This window comes from Salvelinus alpinus, chromosome 8 (genome assembly GCF_045679555.1).
Source record: "Salvelinus alpinus chromosome 8, SLU_Salpinus.1, whole genome shotgun sequence".
NCBI lineage: Eukaryota > Metazoa > Chordata > Actinopteri > Salmoniformes > Salmonidae > Salvelinus > Salvelinus alpinus.
Genome location: NC_092093.1, coordinates 46,515,838 through 46,531,937, shown reverse-complemented (window position 1 = coordinate 46,531,937; position 16,100 = coordinate 46,515,838). Strand labels below are relative to the sequence as shown.

General features: G+C 46.2%; 1 protein-coding gene across 6 annotated transcripts in view; it reads right to left on the bottom strand.

The window, feature by feature from the left end:
- The window catches only part of gorasp1b (golgi reassembly stacking protein 1b), a 41,248-nt gene that overhangs the window by 20,466 nt on the left and 4,682 nt on the right, over positions 1–16,100 (bottom strand). For 2 of the 6 annotated variants that reach the window (XR_011676512.1, XR_011676513.1), the window contains exons 2-6: positions 10,523–10,603; positions 7,968–8,171; positions 7,679–7,765; positions 7,391–7,521; positions 6,677–6,813 (exon numbers count right to left, since the gene is read on the bottom strand). Coding sequence is in view for 3 of the 6 variants with exons in the window: in XM_071414070.1 (XP_071270171.1) it covers positions 6,677–6,818; positions 7,391–7,521; positions 7,679–7,765; positions 7,968–8,171; positions 10,523–10,603 (645 nt within the window). In the remaining 3 variants the exon portion in view is untranslated. Of the gene's footprint in view, positions 1–6,676; positions 6,819–7,390; positions 7,522–7,678; positions 7,766–7,967; positions 8,172–10,522; positions 10,604–16,100 lie in introns of all 6 variants that reach the window. The other 4 variants (XM_071414070.1, XM_071414069.1, XR_011676511.1 and 1 more) reach the window with 3 other exon arrangements.

Here is a 16,100-nt window from a genome sequence, read left to right as displayed (position 1 = left end):
CTCCTCCTCTGATGCAGCAACGTGCTCTAATGCCTCCTCCTCCTCCTCTGATGCAGCAACGTGCTCTAATCCCTCCTCCTCCTCCGATGCAGCAACGTGCTCTAATGCCTCCTCCTCCTCTGATGCAGCAACGTGCTCTAATGCCTCCTCCTCCTCCTCTGATGCAGCAACGTGCTCCAATGCCTCCTCCTCCTCCTCTGATGCAGCAACGTGCTCTAATGCCTCCTCCTCCTCTGATGCAGCAACGTGCTCTAATGCCTCCTCCTCCTCTGATGCAGCAACGTGCTCTAATGCCTCCTCCTCCTCCTCTGATGCAGCAACGTGCTCTAATGCCTCCTCCTCCTCCTCTGATGCAGCAACGTGCTCTAATGCCTCCTCTGATGCAGCAACGTGCTCTAATGCCTCCTCCTCCTCTGATGCAGCAACGTGCTGTAATGCCCCCTCCTCCCCTGATGCAGCAACGTGCTCTAATGCCTCCTCCTCCTCCTCTGATGCAGCAACGTGCTCCAATGCCTCCTCCTCCTCCTCTGATGCAGCAACGTGCTCCAATGCCTTCTCCTCCTCTGATGCAGCAACGTGCTCTAATGCCTCCTCCTCCTCTGATGCAGCAACGTGCTCTAATGCCTCCTCCTCCTCCTCTGATGCAGCAACGTGCTCTAATGCCTCCTCCTCCTCCTCTGATGCAGCAACGTGCTCTAATGCCTCCTCCTCCTCCTCCTCTGCAGCAACGTGCTCTAATGCCTCCTCCTCCTCCTCCGATGCAGCAACGTGCTCTAATGCCTCCTCCTCCTCTGATGCAGCAACGTGCTCTAATGCCTCCTCCTCCTCTGATGCAGCAACGTGCTCTAATGCCTCCTCCTCCTCCTCTGATGCAGCAACGTGCTCTAATGCCTCCTCCTCCTCCTCTGATGCAGCAACGTGCTCCAATGCCTTCTCCTCCTCTGATGCAGCAACGTGCTCTAATGCCTCCTCCTCCTCTGATGCAGCAACGTGCTCTAATGCCTCCTCCTCCGATGCAGCAACGTGCTCTAATGCCTCCTCCTCCTCTGATGCAGCAACGTGCTCTAATGCCTCCTTCTCCTCCTCCTCTGATGCAGCAACGTGCTCTAATGCCTCCTCCTCCTCTGATGCAGCAACGTGCTCTAATGCCTCCTCCTCCTCCTCTGATGCAGCAACGTGCTCTAATGCCTCCTCCTCCTCCTCTGATGCAGCAATGTGCTCTAATGCCTCCTCCTCCTCCTCTGATAGAGCAACGTGCTCTAATGCCTCTTCCTCCTCTGATGCAGCAACGTGCTCTAATGCCTCCTCCTCCTCCTCCGATGCAGCAACGTGCTCTAATGCCTCCTCCTCCTCTGATGCAGCAACGTGCTCTAATGCCTCCTCCTCCTCTGATGCAGCAACGTGCTCTAATGCCTCCTCCTCCTTCTCTGATGCAGCAACGTGCTCTAATGCCTCCTCCTCCTCTGATGCAGCAACGTGCTCTAATGCTTCCTCCTCCTCCGATGCAGCAACGTGCTCTAATGCTTCCTCCTCCTCCTCTGATGCAGCAACGTGATCTAATGCCTCCTCCTCCTCCTCTGATGCAGCAACGTGCTCTAATGCCTTCTCCTCCTCCTCCTCTGATGCAGCAACGTGCTCTAATGCCTTCTCCTCCTCCTCTGATGCAGCAACGTGCTCTCATGCCTTCTCCTCCTCCTCCTCTGATGCAGCAACGTGCTCTAATGCCTCCTCCTCCTCTGATGTAGCAACGTGCTCTAATGCCTCCTCCTCCTCCTCTGATGCAGCAACGTGCTCTAATGCCTCCTCCTCCTCTGATGCAGCAACGTGCTCTAATGCCTCCTCCTCCTCTGATGCAGCAACGTGCTCTAATGCCTCCTCCATCTCCGATGCAGCAACGTGCTCTAATGCCTCCTCCACCTCCTCTGATGCAGCAACGTGCTCTAAAGCCTCCTCCTCCTCCTCTGATGCATCAACGTGCTCTAATGCCTCCTCCTCCTATTCTGATGCAGCAACGTGCTCTAATGCCTCCTCCTCCTATTCTGATGCAGCAACGTGCTCTAATGCCTCCTCCTCCTCCGATGCAGCAACGTGCTCTAATGCCTCCTCCTCCTCCTCTGATGCAGCAACGTGCTCTTATGCCTCCTCCTCCTCCTCTGATGCAGCAACGTGCTCTAATGCCTCCTCCTCCTCCTCCTCCTCTGATGCAGCAACGTGCTCTAATGCCTCCTCCTCCTCCTCTGATGCAGCAACGTGCTCTAATGCCTCCTCCTCCTCCTCTGATGCAGCAACGTGCTCTAATGCCTCCTCCTCCTCCTCTGATGCAGCAACGTGCTCTAATGCCTCCTCCTCCTCTGATGCAGCAACGTGCTCTAATGCCTCCTCCTCCTCCTCTGATGCAGCAACGTGCTCCAATGCCTTCTCCTCCTCCTCTGATGCAGCAACGTGCTCTAATGCCTCCTCCTCCTCCTCTGATGCAGCAACGTGCTCTAATGCCTTCTCCTCCTCTGATGCAGCAACGTGCTCTAATGCCTCCTCCTCCTCTGATGCAGCAACGTGCTCTAATGCCTCCTCCTCCTCCTCTGATGCAGCAACGTGCTCTAATGCCTCCTCCTCCTCCTCCTCCTCTGATGCAGCAACGTGCTCTAATGCCTCCTCCTCCTCCTCCTCTGATGCAGCAACGTGCTCTAATGCCTGCTCCTCCTCCTCCTCTGATGCAGCAACGTGCTCTAATGCCTCCTCCTCCTCTGATGCAGCAAAATGCTCTAATGCCTCCTCCTCCTCCTCCTCTGATGCAGCAACGTGCTCTAATGCCTCCTCCTCCCCTGATGCAGCAACGTGCTCTAATGCCTCCTCCTCCTCCTCTGATGCAGCAACGTGCTCTAATGCCTCCTCCTCCTCCTCTGATGCAGCAACGTGCTCTAATGCCTCCTCCTCCTCTGATGCAGCAACGTGCTCTAATGCCTCCTCCTCCGCTGATGCAGCAACGTGCTCTAATGCCTCCTCCTCTGATGCAGCAACGTGCTCTAATGCCTCCTCCTCCTCCTCTGATGCAGCAACGTGCTCTAATGCCTCCTCCTCCTCCTCCTCTGATGCAGCAACGTGCTCTAATGCCTCCTCCTCCGTCTCCTCTGATGCAGCAACGTGCTCTAATGCCTCCTCCTCTGCTGATGCAGCAACGTGCTCTAATGCCTCCTCCTCCTCCTCTGATGCAGCAACGTGCTCTAATGCCTCCTCCGCCTCCTCCTCTGATGCAGCAACGTGCTCTAATGCCTCCTCCTCCTCCTCTGATGCAACAACGTGCTCTAATGCCTCCTCCTCCTCTGATGCAGCAACATGCTCTAATGCCTCCTCCTCCTCCTCTGATGCAGCAACGTGCTCTAATGCCTCCTCCTCCTCTGATGCAGCAACGTGCTCTAATGCCTCCTCCTCCTCTGATGCAGCAACGTGCTCTAATGCCTCCTCCTCCTCCTCTGATGCAGCAACGTGCTCTAATGCCTTCTCCTCCTCTGATGCAGCAACGTGCTCTAATGCCTCCTCCTCCTCTGATGCAGCAACGTGCTCTAATGCCTCCTCCTCCTCTGATGCAGCAACGTGCTCTAATGCCTCCTCTGATGCAGCAACGTGCTCTAATGCCTCCTCCTCCTCTGATGCAGCAACGTGCCCTAATGCCTCCTCTGATGCAGCAACGTGCTCTAATGCCTCCTCCTCCTCCTCTGATGCAGCAACGTGCTCTAATGCCTCCTCCTCCTCCTCTGATGCAGCAACGTGCTCTAATGCCTCCTCCTCCTCTGATGCAGCAACGTGCTCTAATGCCTCCTCCTCCTCCTCCTCTGATGCAGCAACGTGCTCTAATGCCTCCTCCTCCCCTGATGCAGCAACGTGCTCTAATGCCTCCTCCTCCTCCTCTGATGCAGCAACGTGCTCTAATGCCTCCTCCTCCTCCTCTGATGCAGCAACGTGCTCTAATGCCTCCTCCTCCTCTGATGCAGCAACGTGCTCTAATGCCTCCTCCTCCTCTGATGCAGCAACGTGCTTTAATGCCTCCTCCTCCTCTGATGCAGCAACGTGCTCTAATGCCTCCTCCGCCTCCTCCTCTGATGCAGCAACGTGCTCTAATGCCTCCTCCTCCTCCTCTGATGCAGCAACGTGCTCTAATGCCTCCTCCTCCTCCTCCTCTGATGCAGCAACGTGCTCTAATGCCTCCTCCTCCTCCTCTGATGCAGCAACGTGCTCTAATGCCTCCTCCTCCTCTGATGCAGCAACGTGCTCTAATGCCTCCTCCTCCTCCTCTGATGCAGCAACGTGCTCTAATGCCTCCTCCTCCTCCTCTCCTCCTCTGCCTTCAGTTGTGGGCTGTGGTTTGCCAGGTGCGAGTGTATTGCCATGTTCAGATCAACCCCCTGGTCCAGTGATGTAGCAGACAGGTCCTCTGAGACTTCATGACTGATCAGGTCCCCTGGGGCGGCTCCACCAGAGGGAGTGGACATCAGGTCTTGGGGGTTGGGGTGGTGTTGACAACAGGAGACATCCCCGTCATGGGCTAGCATGGACAAGTCCTTGGTCATGTGACCCATGTCAATGGAGGAGACCATCTCTGATAGGTCAGGTGTCAGAGCCTCAGAGACACTGGAGGAATCTGACAGTCAAACAGAACAACAGGAAAACATGTTTGTCGTCAAACTGCCCACTTCGTTTTTAATCCGTGTGAACGCAGCGTCTTTCCTACGATACCACATACAAATTATTTTCAGCCTACGTTTTGTTTCTGGGCTGGGTTTTATTTTAATATTACTCACCCACCAGCATGTTTATTATTCAGAAACAGCTGCAAAGTTTTCCCTCTTGGTGACTGAGATGCCAAACAGCCTTGTGTCTGCTGAGCCATGGAGCTAAGTAAAATGAGGGCTTCAAACTTAGTGTCTACTTGGCTTCCTGAGCCATGGAGCTAATTAAAATAAGGGCTTCAAACTTAGTGTCTACTTGGCTTCCTGAGCCATGGAGCTAATTAAAATAAGGGCTTCAAACTTAGTGTCTACTTGGCTTCCTGAGCCATGGAGCTAATTAAAATAAGGGCTTCAAACTTTGGTTTTTGCACTTCCACTTTTTTATCCCTTCCAGAAATTGGATCATTTGTAAATGTTCACTTATTTTTTAGCAATTTTTTAATTAAAATATATATATATCTGACCATTTTATAAATTATAGCATTTTGAAAACCCCCTGGGCTCCGCTAAATTAGCAGCGCTTCATCTGATGCTAACTATTTCTATGGTGGATTCAACATTCCACCTGATTCACAATGTATGGAAGATGCCACAACTTTGGAGATAACAATAGATGGAGAAGTCAAAGTTTTCCCTAAATCAATGCGTATGACAAATCCAGCTCCAGAACCAGCCATAGAGCCTCTGATGCAGCAACGTGATCTAATGCCTCCTCCTCCTCCTCTGATGCAGCAACGTGCTCTAATGCCTTCTCCTCCTCCTCCTCTGATGCAGCAACGTGCTCTAATGCCTTCTCCTCCTCCTCTGATGCAGCAACGTGCTCTCATGCCTTCTCCTCCTCCTCCTCTGATGCAGCAACGTGCTCTAATGCCTCCTCCTCCTCTGATGTAGCAACGTGCTCTAATGCCTCCTCCTCCTCCTCTGATGCAGCAACGTGCTCTAATGCCTCCTCCTCCTCTGATGCAGCAACGTGCTCTAATGCCTCCTCCTCCTCTGATGCAGCAACGTGCTCTAATGCCTCCTCCATCTCCGATGCAGCAACGTGCTTTAATGCCTCCTCCTCCTCCTCTGATGCAGCAACGTGCTCTAATGCCTCCTCCGCCTCCTCCTCTGATGCAGCAACGTGCTCTAATGCCTCCTCCTCCTCCTCTGATGCAGCAACGTGCTCTAATGCCTCCTCCTCCTCCTCCTCTGATGCAGCAACGTGCTCTAATGCCTCCTCCTCCTCCTCTGATGCAGCAACGTGCTCTAATGCCTCCTCCTCCTCTGATGCAGCAACGTGCTCTAATGCCTCCTCCTCCTCCTCCTCTGATGCAGCAACGTGCTCTCATGCCTTCTCCTCCTCCTCCTCTGATGCAGCAACGTGCTCTAATGCCTCCTCCTCCTCTGATGTAGCAACGTGCTCTAATGCCTCCTCCTCCTCCTCTGATGCAGCAACGTGCTCTAATGCCTCCTCCTCCTCTGATGCAGCAACGTGCTCTAATGCCTCCTCCTCCTCTGATGCAGCAACGTGCTCTAATGCCTCCTCCATCTCCGATGCAGCAACGTGCTCTAATGCCTCCTCCACCTCCTCTGATGCAGCAACGTGCTCTAAAGCCTCCTCCTCCTCCTCTGATGCATCAACGTGCTCTAATGCCTCCTCCTCCTATTCTGATGCAGCAACGTGCTCTAATGCCTCCTCCTCCTATTCTGATGCAGCAACGTGCTCTAATGCCTCCTCCTCCTCCTCTGATGCAGCAACGTGCTCTTATGCCTCCTCCTCCTCCTCTGATGCAGCAACGTGCTCTAATGCCTCCTCCTCCTCCTCCTCCTCTGATGACAGGTGACCAACAGTGACAGGTAACCAGCAAAATGTATCATATTTATCTAAAAGAAATCCTAACCGTTCATCAACCGTCAGTAAAACGGTCTAGTCTGAAAGGGAACGAGAGGTGAGATGTGAAGGTGTTTACCTCAGTGTGGTGGTCAGCAGGCATCTCTCGGGTTCTGCTGTTGTCATCAGGTGTAGGTAAAGTAAGGGCCCCTTGGCTGTTCAGGTTAACAGGACGGCTTGGGATTCGGTGCAAGTAGCCGTATCCAATACCACAGCCTAAGCTGAGATAGAAGTACACAATAAGCCTGGAGGAGCTGTGGTATATTGTGAATATACCCGTTGCTAAGGGGCTATGGTATATTGTGAATATACCCGTCGCTAAGGGGCTATGGTATATTGTGAATATACTCATTGCTAAGGGGCTATGGTATATTGTGAATATGGTATATTGTGAATATACCCGTCGCTAAGGGGCTATGGTATATTGTGAATATACCCGTCGCTAAGGGGCTATGGTATATTGTGAATATACCCGTTGCTAAGGGGCTATGGTATATTGTGAATATACCCGTTGCTAAGGGGCTATGGTATATTGTGAATATACCCGTTGCTAAGGGGCTATGGTATATTGTGAATATACCCGTTGCTAAGGGGCTATGGTATATTGTGAATATACCCGTTGCTAAGGGGCTATGGTATACTGTGAATATACCCGTTGCTAAGGGGCTATGGTATATTGTGAATATACCCGTTGCTAAAGGTTGTAGCAGGGTATGAAGTGGTAGCGGGATATTAAAAGACTTTCCCTCCTAAAAGAGGTTGATACAGTCTGTTCGAGTGGAGAGAGGTTTACCTGCCCTCTCCGCCCCAGGCTCCATTGGGGGTAACCACCAGCTGTCTACAGAGGTCTGTCCCAGTGTTGTAGACCAGCAGCTTCAGAGGCTTGCCCTCGCTGCTCTCGATCAGGGTGAACAAGTCCTCAGACTGCAGAGTGAAACAACACAATCACAGACACTTCAGTCAGAAAAAAGGGCAATCTGGGAGGAAAAACATGCCAGCTGACAGTGACTTTGAACAAGTTTAGAATATTTGGTGAAATGGATTTTCCGTGCAAACAACAGGTTACTGGTCTTTATCGTACATCTTGCAACACCTGGTCCGCTCCAACAATGAAGTCTTGATGTGCCTGCAAGCCAGCCAACGCTGCTGGGGAATTAGATTCCACATCCTGAATGAAAAGGAAGGAGCTATCATGTCAGATCTTTACAAACCTATGGAAAACAACACGCATAGTAATTTAAAAACCCCCAGAGGTTTGTGATGTGGTGTCTGCCGTGTATAAAGCCACTAGAGTCCTATACGTGAGGCTACATGAATTCTATGATAACAAAGCAACAACAGAGGCTCCACTGTGACGTGTCCTAACTCACCAGGACGTGCCAGACCTTCTCATTGGCTCCCTGGAAGCTGCAGAAGCGTACAGAAGACCCCAGGAGCCCCTGCCCCCCCCACATGTTGCTAGGAACCACCTCCAGCTCTCTGACCCGAAGAGCCTTGGTGCTCCACACCCCCAGCCTCACCGCCTTCTCCACGTTGGCCTTCAGAAGAGCCTTCAGCAGGTCATTCTGTCTGTTCTAGAGGAGAGGGGAAAAACAGCTGTCAGCAGGAATACACAGTACCCACACACCTGTTCAGAAAGAAACAGTGACAGGTACCCACACACCTGTTCAGAAAGAAACAGTGACAGGTACCCACACACCTGTTCATAAAGAAACAGTGACAGGTAACTACACACCTGTTCATAAAGAAACAGTGACAGGTAACCACACACCTGTTCATAAAGAAACAGTGACAGGTAACCACACACCTGTTCATAAAGAAACAGTGACAGGTAACCACACACCTGTTCAGAAAGAAACAGTGACAGGTAACCACACACCTGTTCAGAAAGAAACAGTGACAGGTAACCACACACCTGTTCATAAAGAAACAGTGACAGGTAACCACACACCTGTTCAGAAAGAAACAGTGACAGGAACCCACACACCTGTTCAGAAAGAAACAGTGACAGGTAACCACACACCTGTTCAGAAAGAAACAGTGACAGGTAACCACACACCTGTTCATAAAGAAACAGTGACACCTGTTCCTACAGGCTGGCTACACCTGTTCCTACAGGCTGGCTACACCTCTTCCTGTTCCTACAGGCTGGCTACACCTGTTCCTACAGGCTGGCTACACCTCTTCCTGTTCCTACAAGCTGGCTACACCTCTTCCTGTTCCTACAGGCTGGCTACACCTTTTCCTGTTCCTAAAGGCTGGCTACACCTGTTCCTGTTCCTACAGGCTGGCTACACCTGTTCCTACAGGCTGGCTACACCTCTTCCTGTTCCTACAGGCTGGCTACACCTTTTCCTGTTCCTACAGGCTGACTACACCTGTTCCTACAGGCTGGCTACACCTCTTCCTGTTCCTACAGGCTGGCTACACCTGTTCCTACAGGCTGGCTACATCTCTTCCTGTTGATACAGGCTGGCTACACCTGTTCCTACAGGCTGGCTACACCTCTTCCTGTTGACACAGGCTGGCTACACCTCTTCCTGTTGACACAGGCTGGCTACACCTCTTCCTGTTGATACGGGCTGGCTACACCTCTTCCTGTTGATACGGGCTGGCTACACCTCTTCCTGTTGATACGGGCTGGCTACACCTCTTCCTGTTGACACGGGCTGGCTACACCTCTTCCTGTTGACACAGGCTAGCTACACCTCTTCCTGTTGACACAGGCTGGCTACACCTCTTCCTGTTGACACAGGCTGGCTACACCTCTTCCTGTTGACACAGGCTGGCTACACCTCTTCCTGTTGATACGGGCTGGCTACACCTCTTCCTGTTGATACAGGCTGGCTACACCTCTTCCTGTTGACACAGGCTGGCTACACCTCTTCCTGTTGATACAGGCTGGCTACACCTCTTCCTGTTGACACAGGCTGGCTACACCTCTTCCTGTTGACACAGGCTGGCTACACCTCTTCCTGTTGACACAGGCTGGCTACACCTCTTCCTGTTGACACAGGCTGGCTACACCTCTTCCTGTTGACACAGGCTGGCTACACCTCTTCCTGTTGACACAGGCTGGCTACACCTCTTCCTGTTGACACAGGCTGGCTACACCTCTTCCTGTTCCTACAGGGTGGCTACCACTCTTCCTGTTGACAGGCTGTGAAGGAGAAGAGCTATCATATTACAATGCTTGGTTTATTCCATAACATCCAACTCGTTTTTTTTTATTAATGTATATTATACAAAACACACAACTAAGGGATGAACAATGTATATTATAGATGTTGAAGAACCCCTCAACTCACCAGTCTGATGTTAAAGAATCCCTCTGTCCCCATAACTCACCAGTCTGATGTTAAAGAATCCCTCTGTCCCCATAACTCACCAGTCTGATGTTAAAGAATCCCTCTGTCCCCATAACCCCTCTGTCCCCATAACTCACCAGTCTGATATTAAAAAATCCCTCTGTCCCCATAACTCACCAGTCTGATGTTAAAGAATCCCTCTGTTCCCATAACTCACCAGTCTGATATTAAAGAATCCCTCTGTCCCCATAACTCACCAGTCTGATATTAAAGAATCCCTCTGTCCCCATAACTCACCAGTCTGATATTAAAGAATCCCTCTGTCCCCATAACTCACCAGTCTGATATTAAAGAATCCCTCTGTCCCCATAACTCACCAGTCTGATATTAAAGAATCCCTCTGTCCCCATAACTCACCAGTCTGATATTAAAGAACCCCTCTGTCCCCATAACTCACCAGTCTGATGTTAAAGAATCCCTCTGTCCCCATAACTCACCAGTCTGATATTAAAAAATCCCTCTGTCCCCATAACTCACCAGTCTGATATTAAAGAATCCCTCTGTCCCCATAACTCACCAGTCTGATATTAAAGAATCCCTCTGTCCCCATAACTCACCAGTCTGGTGTTTCCTATTGATAGGATGAAGTCAAAGAATGGCTCCAAACCAGCATGGTGTGCAGGGGAGTTCTCTTGGATCTGGAAATAGAGTAGCCTAATAAGTTAGATACCATATGTTTACAGTAGGGTTCATCCAGGGGAGACTGCCCCTTCTCATTGAAACCACTGACGTTCGAGGCCGCCCGTGGTACTGCAGGTATTGTTAGCACAGATTTGGATAGTGAACGGGAAAATGACAATATCCATGGTCAATCTTGGTGTAAATAAATACAACATTTGAAGACAATCATGGTACAAAAACATTAGCTTCTAACACACCAGCGTTATGTCCTTGAACCGATTATTTACAACAAAATCACACAAAGAAGTTATAAGGATAATTTAGTTGTTAATGGCAGCCTGCAGTACCCCGGTTGACCTTCAACTGGAGTTAATCATTGAGAGGGGGCAGCACTGAGCTAGCCTGCAACGTCACTTCCAGGAGTAGCTCAAACTACGCATGTTACGTCTCCATGAGACGCCAGCTTCATCTGGCTTCAATACACTATTGAATCTTCACATAGGAGTGAATGGTGTCATGTGATCGATGGTTTTGTCCATTCATATATACAGTCATTGGTTTCATCCTCTCTGGTTAAGGTACTCTATCGCCACCCTGTGTTGAATAGAGGAATTGCAGTTTACACATGACAGAAGTGCACCCTATTAGCAGGGGTGTAGTGCAGTGTGGAGGAGCAGTATTCCCCTTGAGAATACACAGAGCTGGTAAAACTTTCATTCTGATAACTTCTAAATAAATATTTAATTAGCACAAACATTCCATGAAAAATTACAGAATGACAAACCAAACAAAAATGTTTCGCAGCCTGAAGAACTGTAAATACAATATGAGATAAGTGGTGGTTTCTTCTCTCTGGTGGGACAGAATGATGAAGAACTGTAGGATATGAGGTAAATGGTGGTTTCTTCTCTCTGGTGGGACAGAATGATGAAGAACTGTAGGATATGAGGTAAATGGTGGTTTCTTCTCTCTGGTGGGACAGAATGATGAAGAACTGTAGGATATGAGGTAAATGGTGGTTTCGTCTCTCTGGTGAGACAGAATGATGAAGAACTGTAGGATATGAGGTAAATGGTGGTTTCGTCTCTGGTGGGACAGAATGATGAAGAACTGTAGGATATGAGGTAAATGGTGGTTTCGTCTCTGGTGGGACAGAATGATGAAGAACTGTAGGATATGAGGTAAATGGTGGTTTCTTCTCTGGTGGGACAGAATGATGAAGAACTGTAGGATATGAGGTAAATGGTGGTTTCGTCTCTCTGGTGAGACAGAATGATGAAGAACTGTAGGATATGAGGTAAATGGTGGTTTCTTCTCTGGTGGGACAGAATGATGAAGAACTGTAGGATATGAGGTAAATGGTGGTTTCTTCTCTGGTGGGACAGAATGATGAAGAACTGTAGGATATGAGGTAAATGGTGGTTTCTTCTCTGGTGGGACAGAATGATGAAGAACTGTAGGATATGAGGTAAATGGTGGTTTCTTCTCTGGTGGGACAGAATGATGAAGAACTGTAGGATATGAGGTAAATGGTGGTTTCGTCTCTGGTGGGACAGAATGATGAAGAACTGTAGGATATGAGGTAAATGGTGGTTTCGTCTCTCTGGTGGGACAGAATGATGAAGAACTGTAGGATATGTGTCTGCACTGCGGAGGAGTGCACTTTGACCAATCAGAACGTTGAAAAGAACCTCTAAATTCCCTGTGTGTCTGCATTGATGTTGATGAAACTCCATGGATCCCTCTCGCACAGTGGAACCTGGAATGATATGTGACCACTTGGTTACAGTGTTCTGCAGAGGAGACCCAAACCAGAGTGGCCACTGCAAAGCCCAAGGACTCTGACCCCACCTGGAAGTTGCTGCAGCCCTGCTTGGGATATTTAGCCCATATTGGCTGTTGGTCAAGGTGGGAAAATGGAAACGGGCCAAGTTGGAGGTAAAATGCATTTAGGTTCTAGTTTATTGAGATGCATGAATACACCACACCAAAAGCTTGATTAGATGGATGTTTTAAAGCAAATTTCCTGCAATTCTACGTAGTAATGATCAATGTCCACTACTTGGTCAATTGATTGATTTCACAACATGTTTAATCTCTGCAAAAAAAAACTCTATGACTGGATCGTCCCCGTCCGTTTTTATTTTACTCTAACAGGTAGCCTATATTGTAATCATGTGTTCAAGTTAATCAAATCAAAGTTTATTTATGATACAGTGAAATCTACACAATACAATGAATGACCTAGTCACAGTAAAGCTCTCCTCGTAAACAGAGCCATGATAGTAAGCTATATGTATTTACATGAGGCTATAGCTTACAAATAGCTTTACCACGTAGTCAGATGCCTATTAGGCTGTAGGCTACAAATAGCTTTACCACGTAGTCAGATGCCTATTAGGCTGTAGGCTACAAATAGCTTTACCACGTAGTCAGATGCCTACTAGGCTATAGGCTACAAATAGCTTTATATTAGGCTATAGCTTACAAATAGCTTTACCACGTAGTCAGATGCCTATTAGGCTGTAGCCTACAAATAGCTTTATATTAGACTATAGGCTAAAAATAGCTTTATATTAGGCTATAGGCTACAAATAGCTTTATATTAGGCTATAGGCTATACATAGCTTTATATTAGGCTATAGGCTACAAATAGCTTTATATTAGACTATAGGCTACAAATAGCTTTATATTAGACTATAGGCTACAAATAGCTTTATATTAGGCTATAGGCTACAAATAGCTTTATATTAGGCTATAGGCTACAAATAGCTTTATATTAGGCTATAGCCTACAAATAGCTTTATATTAGGCTATAGCCTACAAATAGCTTTATATTAGGCTATAGCCTACAAATAGCTTTATATTAGGCTATAGGCTAAAAATAGCTTTATATTAGGCTATAGGCTACAAATAGCTTTATATTAGGCTATAGCCTACAAATAGCTTTATATTAGGCTATAGGCTACAAATAGCTTTATATTAGGCTATAGCCTACAAATAGCTTTATATTAGGCTATAGCCTACAAATAGCTTTATATTAGGCTATAGGCTACAAATAGCTTTATATTAGGCTATAGGCTACAAATAGCTTTATATTAGGCTATAGCCTACAAATAGCTTTATATTAGGCTATAGGCTAAAAATAGCTTTATATTAGGCTATAGGCTACAAATAGCTTTATATTAGACTATAGGCTACAAATAGCTTTATATTAGACTATAGGCTACAAATAGCTTTATATTAGGCTATAGGCTACAAATAGCTTTATATTAGGCTATAGGCTACAAATAGCTTTATATTAGGCTATAGCCTACAAATAGCTTTATATTAGGCTATAGCCTACAAATAGCTTTATATTAGGCTATAGGCTACAAATAGCTTTATATTAGGCTATAGGCTACAAATAGCTTTATATTAGGCTATAGCCTACAAATAGCTCTATATTAGGCTACAAATAGCTTTATATTAGGCTATAGGCTACAAATAGCTTTATATTAGGCTATAGGCTACAAATAGCTTTACCACGTAGTCAGATGCCTATTAGGCTATAGGCTACAAATAGCTTTATATTAGGCTATAGGCTACAAATAGCTTTACCACGTAGTCAGATGCCTATTAGGCTGTAGGCTACAAATAGCTTTACCACGTAGTCAGATGGCTATAGCCTACAAATAGCTTTATATTAGGCTATAGCCTACAAATAGCTTTATATTAGGCTATAGCCTACAAATAGCTTTATATTAGGCTATAGGCTACAAATAGCTTTATATTAGGCTATAGGCTACAAATAGCTTTATATTAGGCTATAGCCTACAAATAGCTTTATATTAGGCTATAGGCTACAAATAGCTTTATATTAGGCTATAGGCTACAAATAGCTTTATATTAGGCTATAGGCTACAAATAGCTTTATATTAGGCTATAGCCTACAAATAGCTTTATATTAGGCTATAGGCTACAAATAGCTTTATATTAGGCTATAGGCTACAAATAGCTTTATATTAGGCTATACATAGCTTTATATTAGGCTATAGCCTACAAATAGCTTTACATTAGGCTATAGGCTAAAAATAGCTTTATATTAGGCTATAGGCTACAAATAGCTTTATATTAGACTATAGGCTACAAATAGCTTTATATTAGACTATAGGCTACAAATAGCGTTATATTAGGCTATAGGCTACAAATAGCTTTATATTAGGCTATAGGCTACAAATAGCTTTATATTAGGCTATAGGCTACAAATAGCTTTATATTAGGCTATAGGCTACAATAGCTTTATATTAGGCTATAGGCTACAAATAGCTTTATATTAGGCTATAGGCTACAAATAGCTTTATATTAGGCTATAGGCTACAAATAGCTTTATATTAGGCTATAGGCTACAAATAGCTTTATATTAGGCTATAGGCTACAAATAGCTTTATATTAGGCTATAGCCTACAAATAGCTTTATATTAGGCTATAGCCTACAAATAGCTTTATATTAGGCTATAGCCTACAAATAGCTTTATATTAGGCTATAGGCTACAAATAGCTTTATATTAGGCTATAGGCTACAAATAGCTTTATATTAGGCTATAGCCTACAAATAGCTCTATATTAGGCTACAAATAGCTTTATATTAGGCTATAGGCTACAAATAGCTTTATATTAGGCTATAGGCTACAAATAGCTTTACCACGTAGTCAGATGCCTATTAGGCTATAGGCTACAAATAGCTTTATATTAGGCTATAGGCTACAAATAGCTTTACCACGTAGTCAGATGCCTATTAGGCTGTAGGCTACAAATAGCTTTACCACGTAGTCAGATGGCTATAGCCTACAAATAGCTTTATATTAGGCTATAGCCTACAAATAGCTTTATATTAGGCTATAGCCTACAAATAGCTTTATATTAGGCTATAGGCTACAAATAGCTTTATATTAGGCTATAGGCTACAAATAGCTTTATATTAGGCTATAGCCTACAAATAGCTTTATATTAGGCTATAGGCTACAAATAGCTTTATATTAGGCTATAGGCTACAAATAGCTTTATATTAGGCTATAGCCTACAAATAGCTTTATATTAGGCTATAGGCTACAAATAGCTTTATATTAGGCTATAGGCTACAAATAGCTTTATATTAGGCTATAGGCTACAAATAGCTTTATATTAGGCTATAAATAGCTTTATATTAGGCTATAGGCTACAAATAGCTTTATATTAGGCTATAGGCTACAAATAGCTTTATATTAGGCTATAGGCTACAAATAGCTTTATATTAGGCTATAGCCTACAAATAGCTTTATATTAGGCTATAGGCTACAAATAGCTTTATATTAGGCTATAGCCTACAAATAGCTTTATATTAGGCTATAAATAGCTTTATATTAGGCTATAGCCTACAAATAGCTTTATATTAGGCTATAGGCTACAAATAGCTTTATATTAGGCTATAGGCTACAAATAGCTTTATATTAGGCTATAGGCTACACATAGCTTTATATTAGGCTATAGGCTACA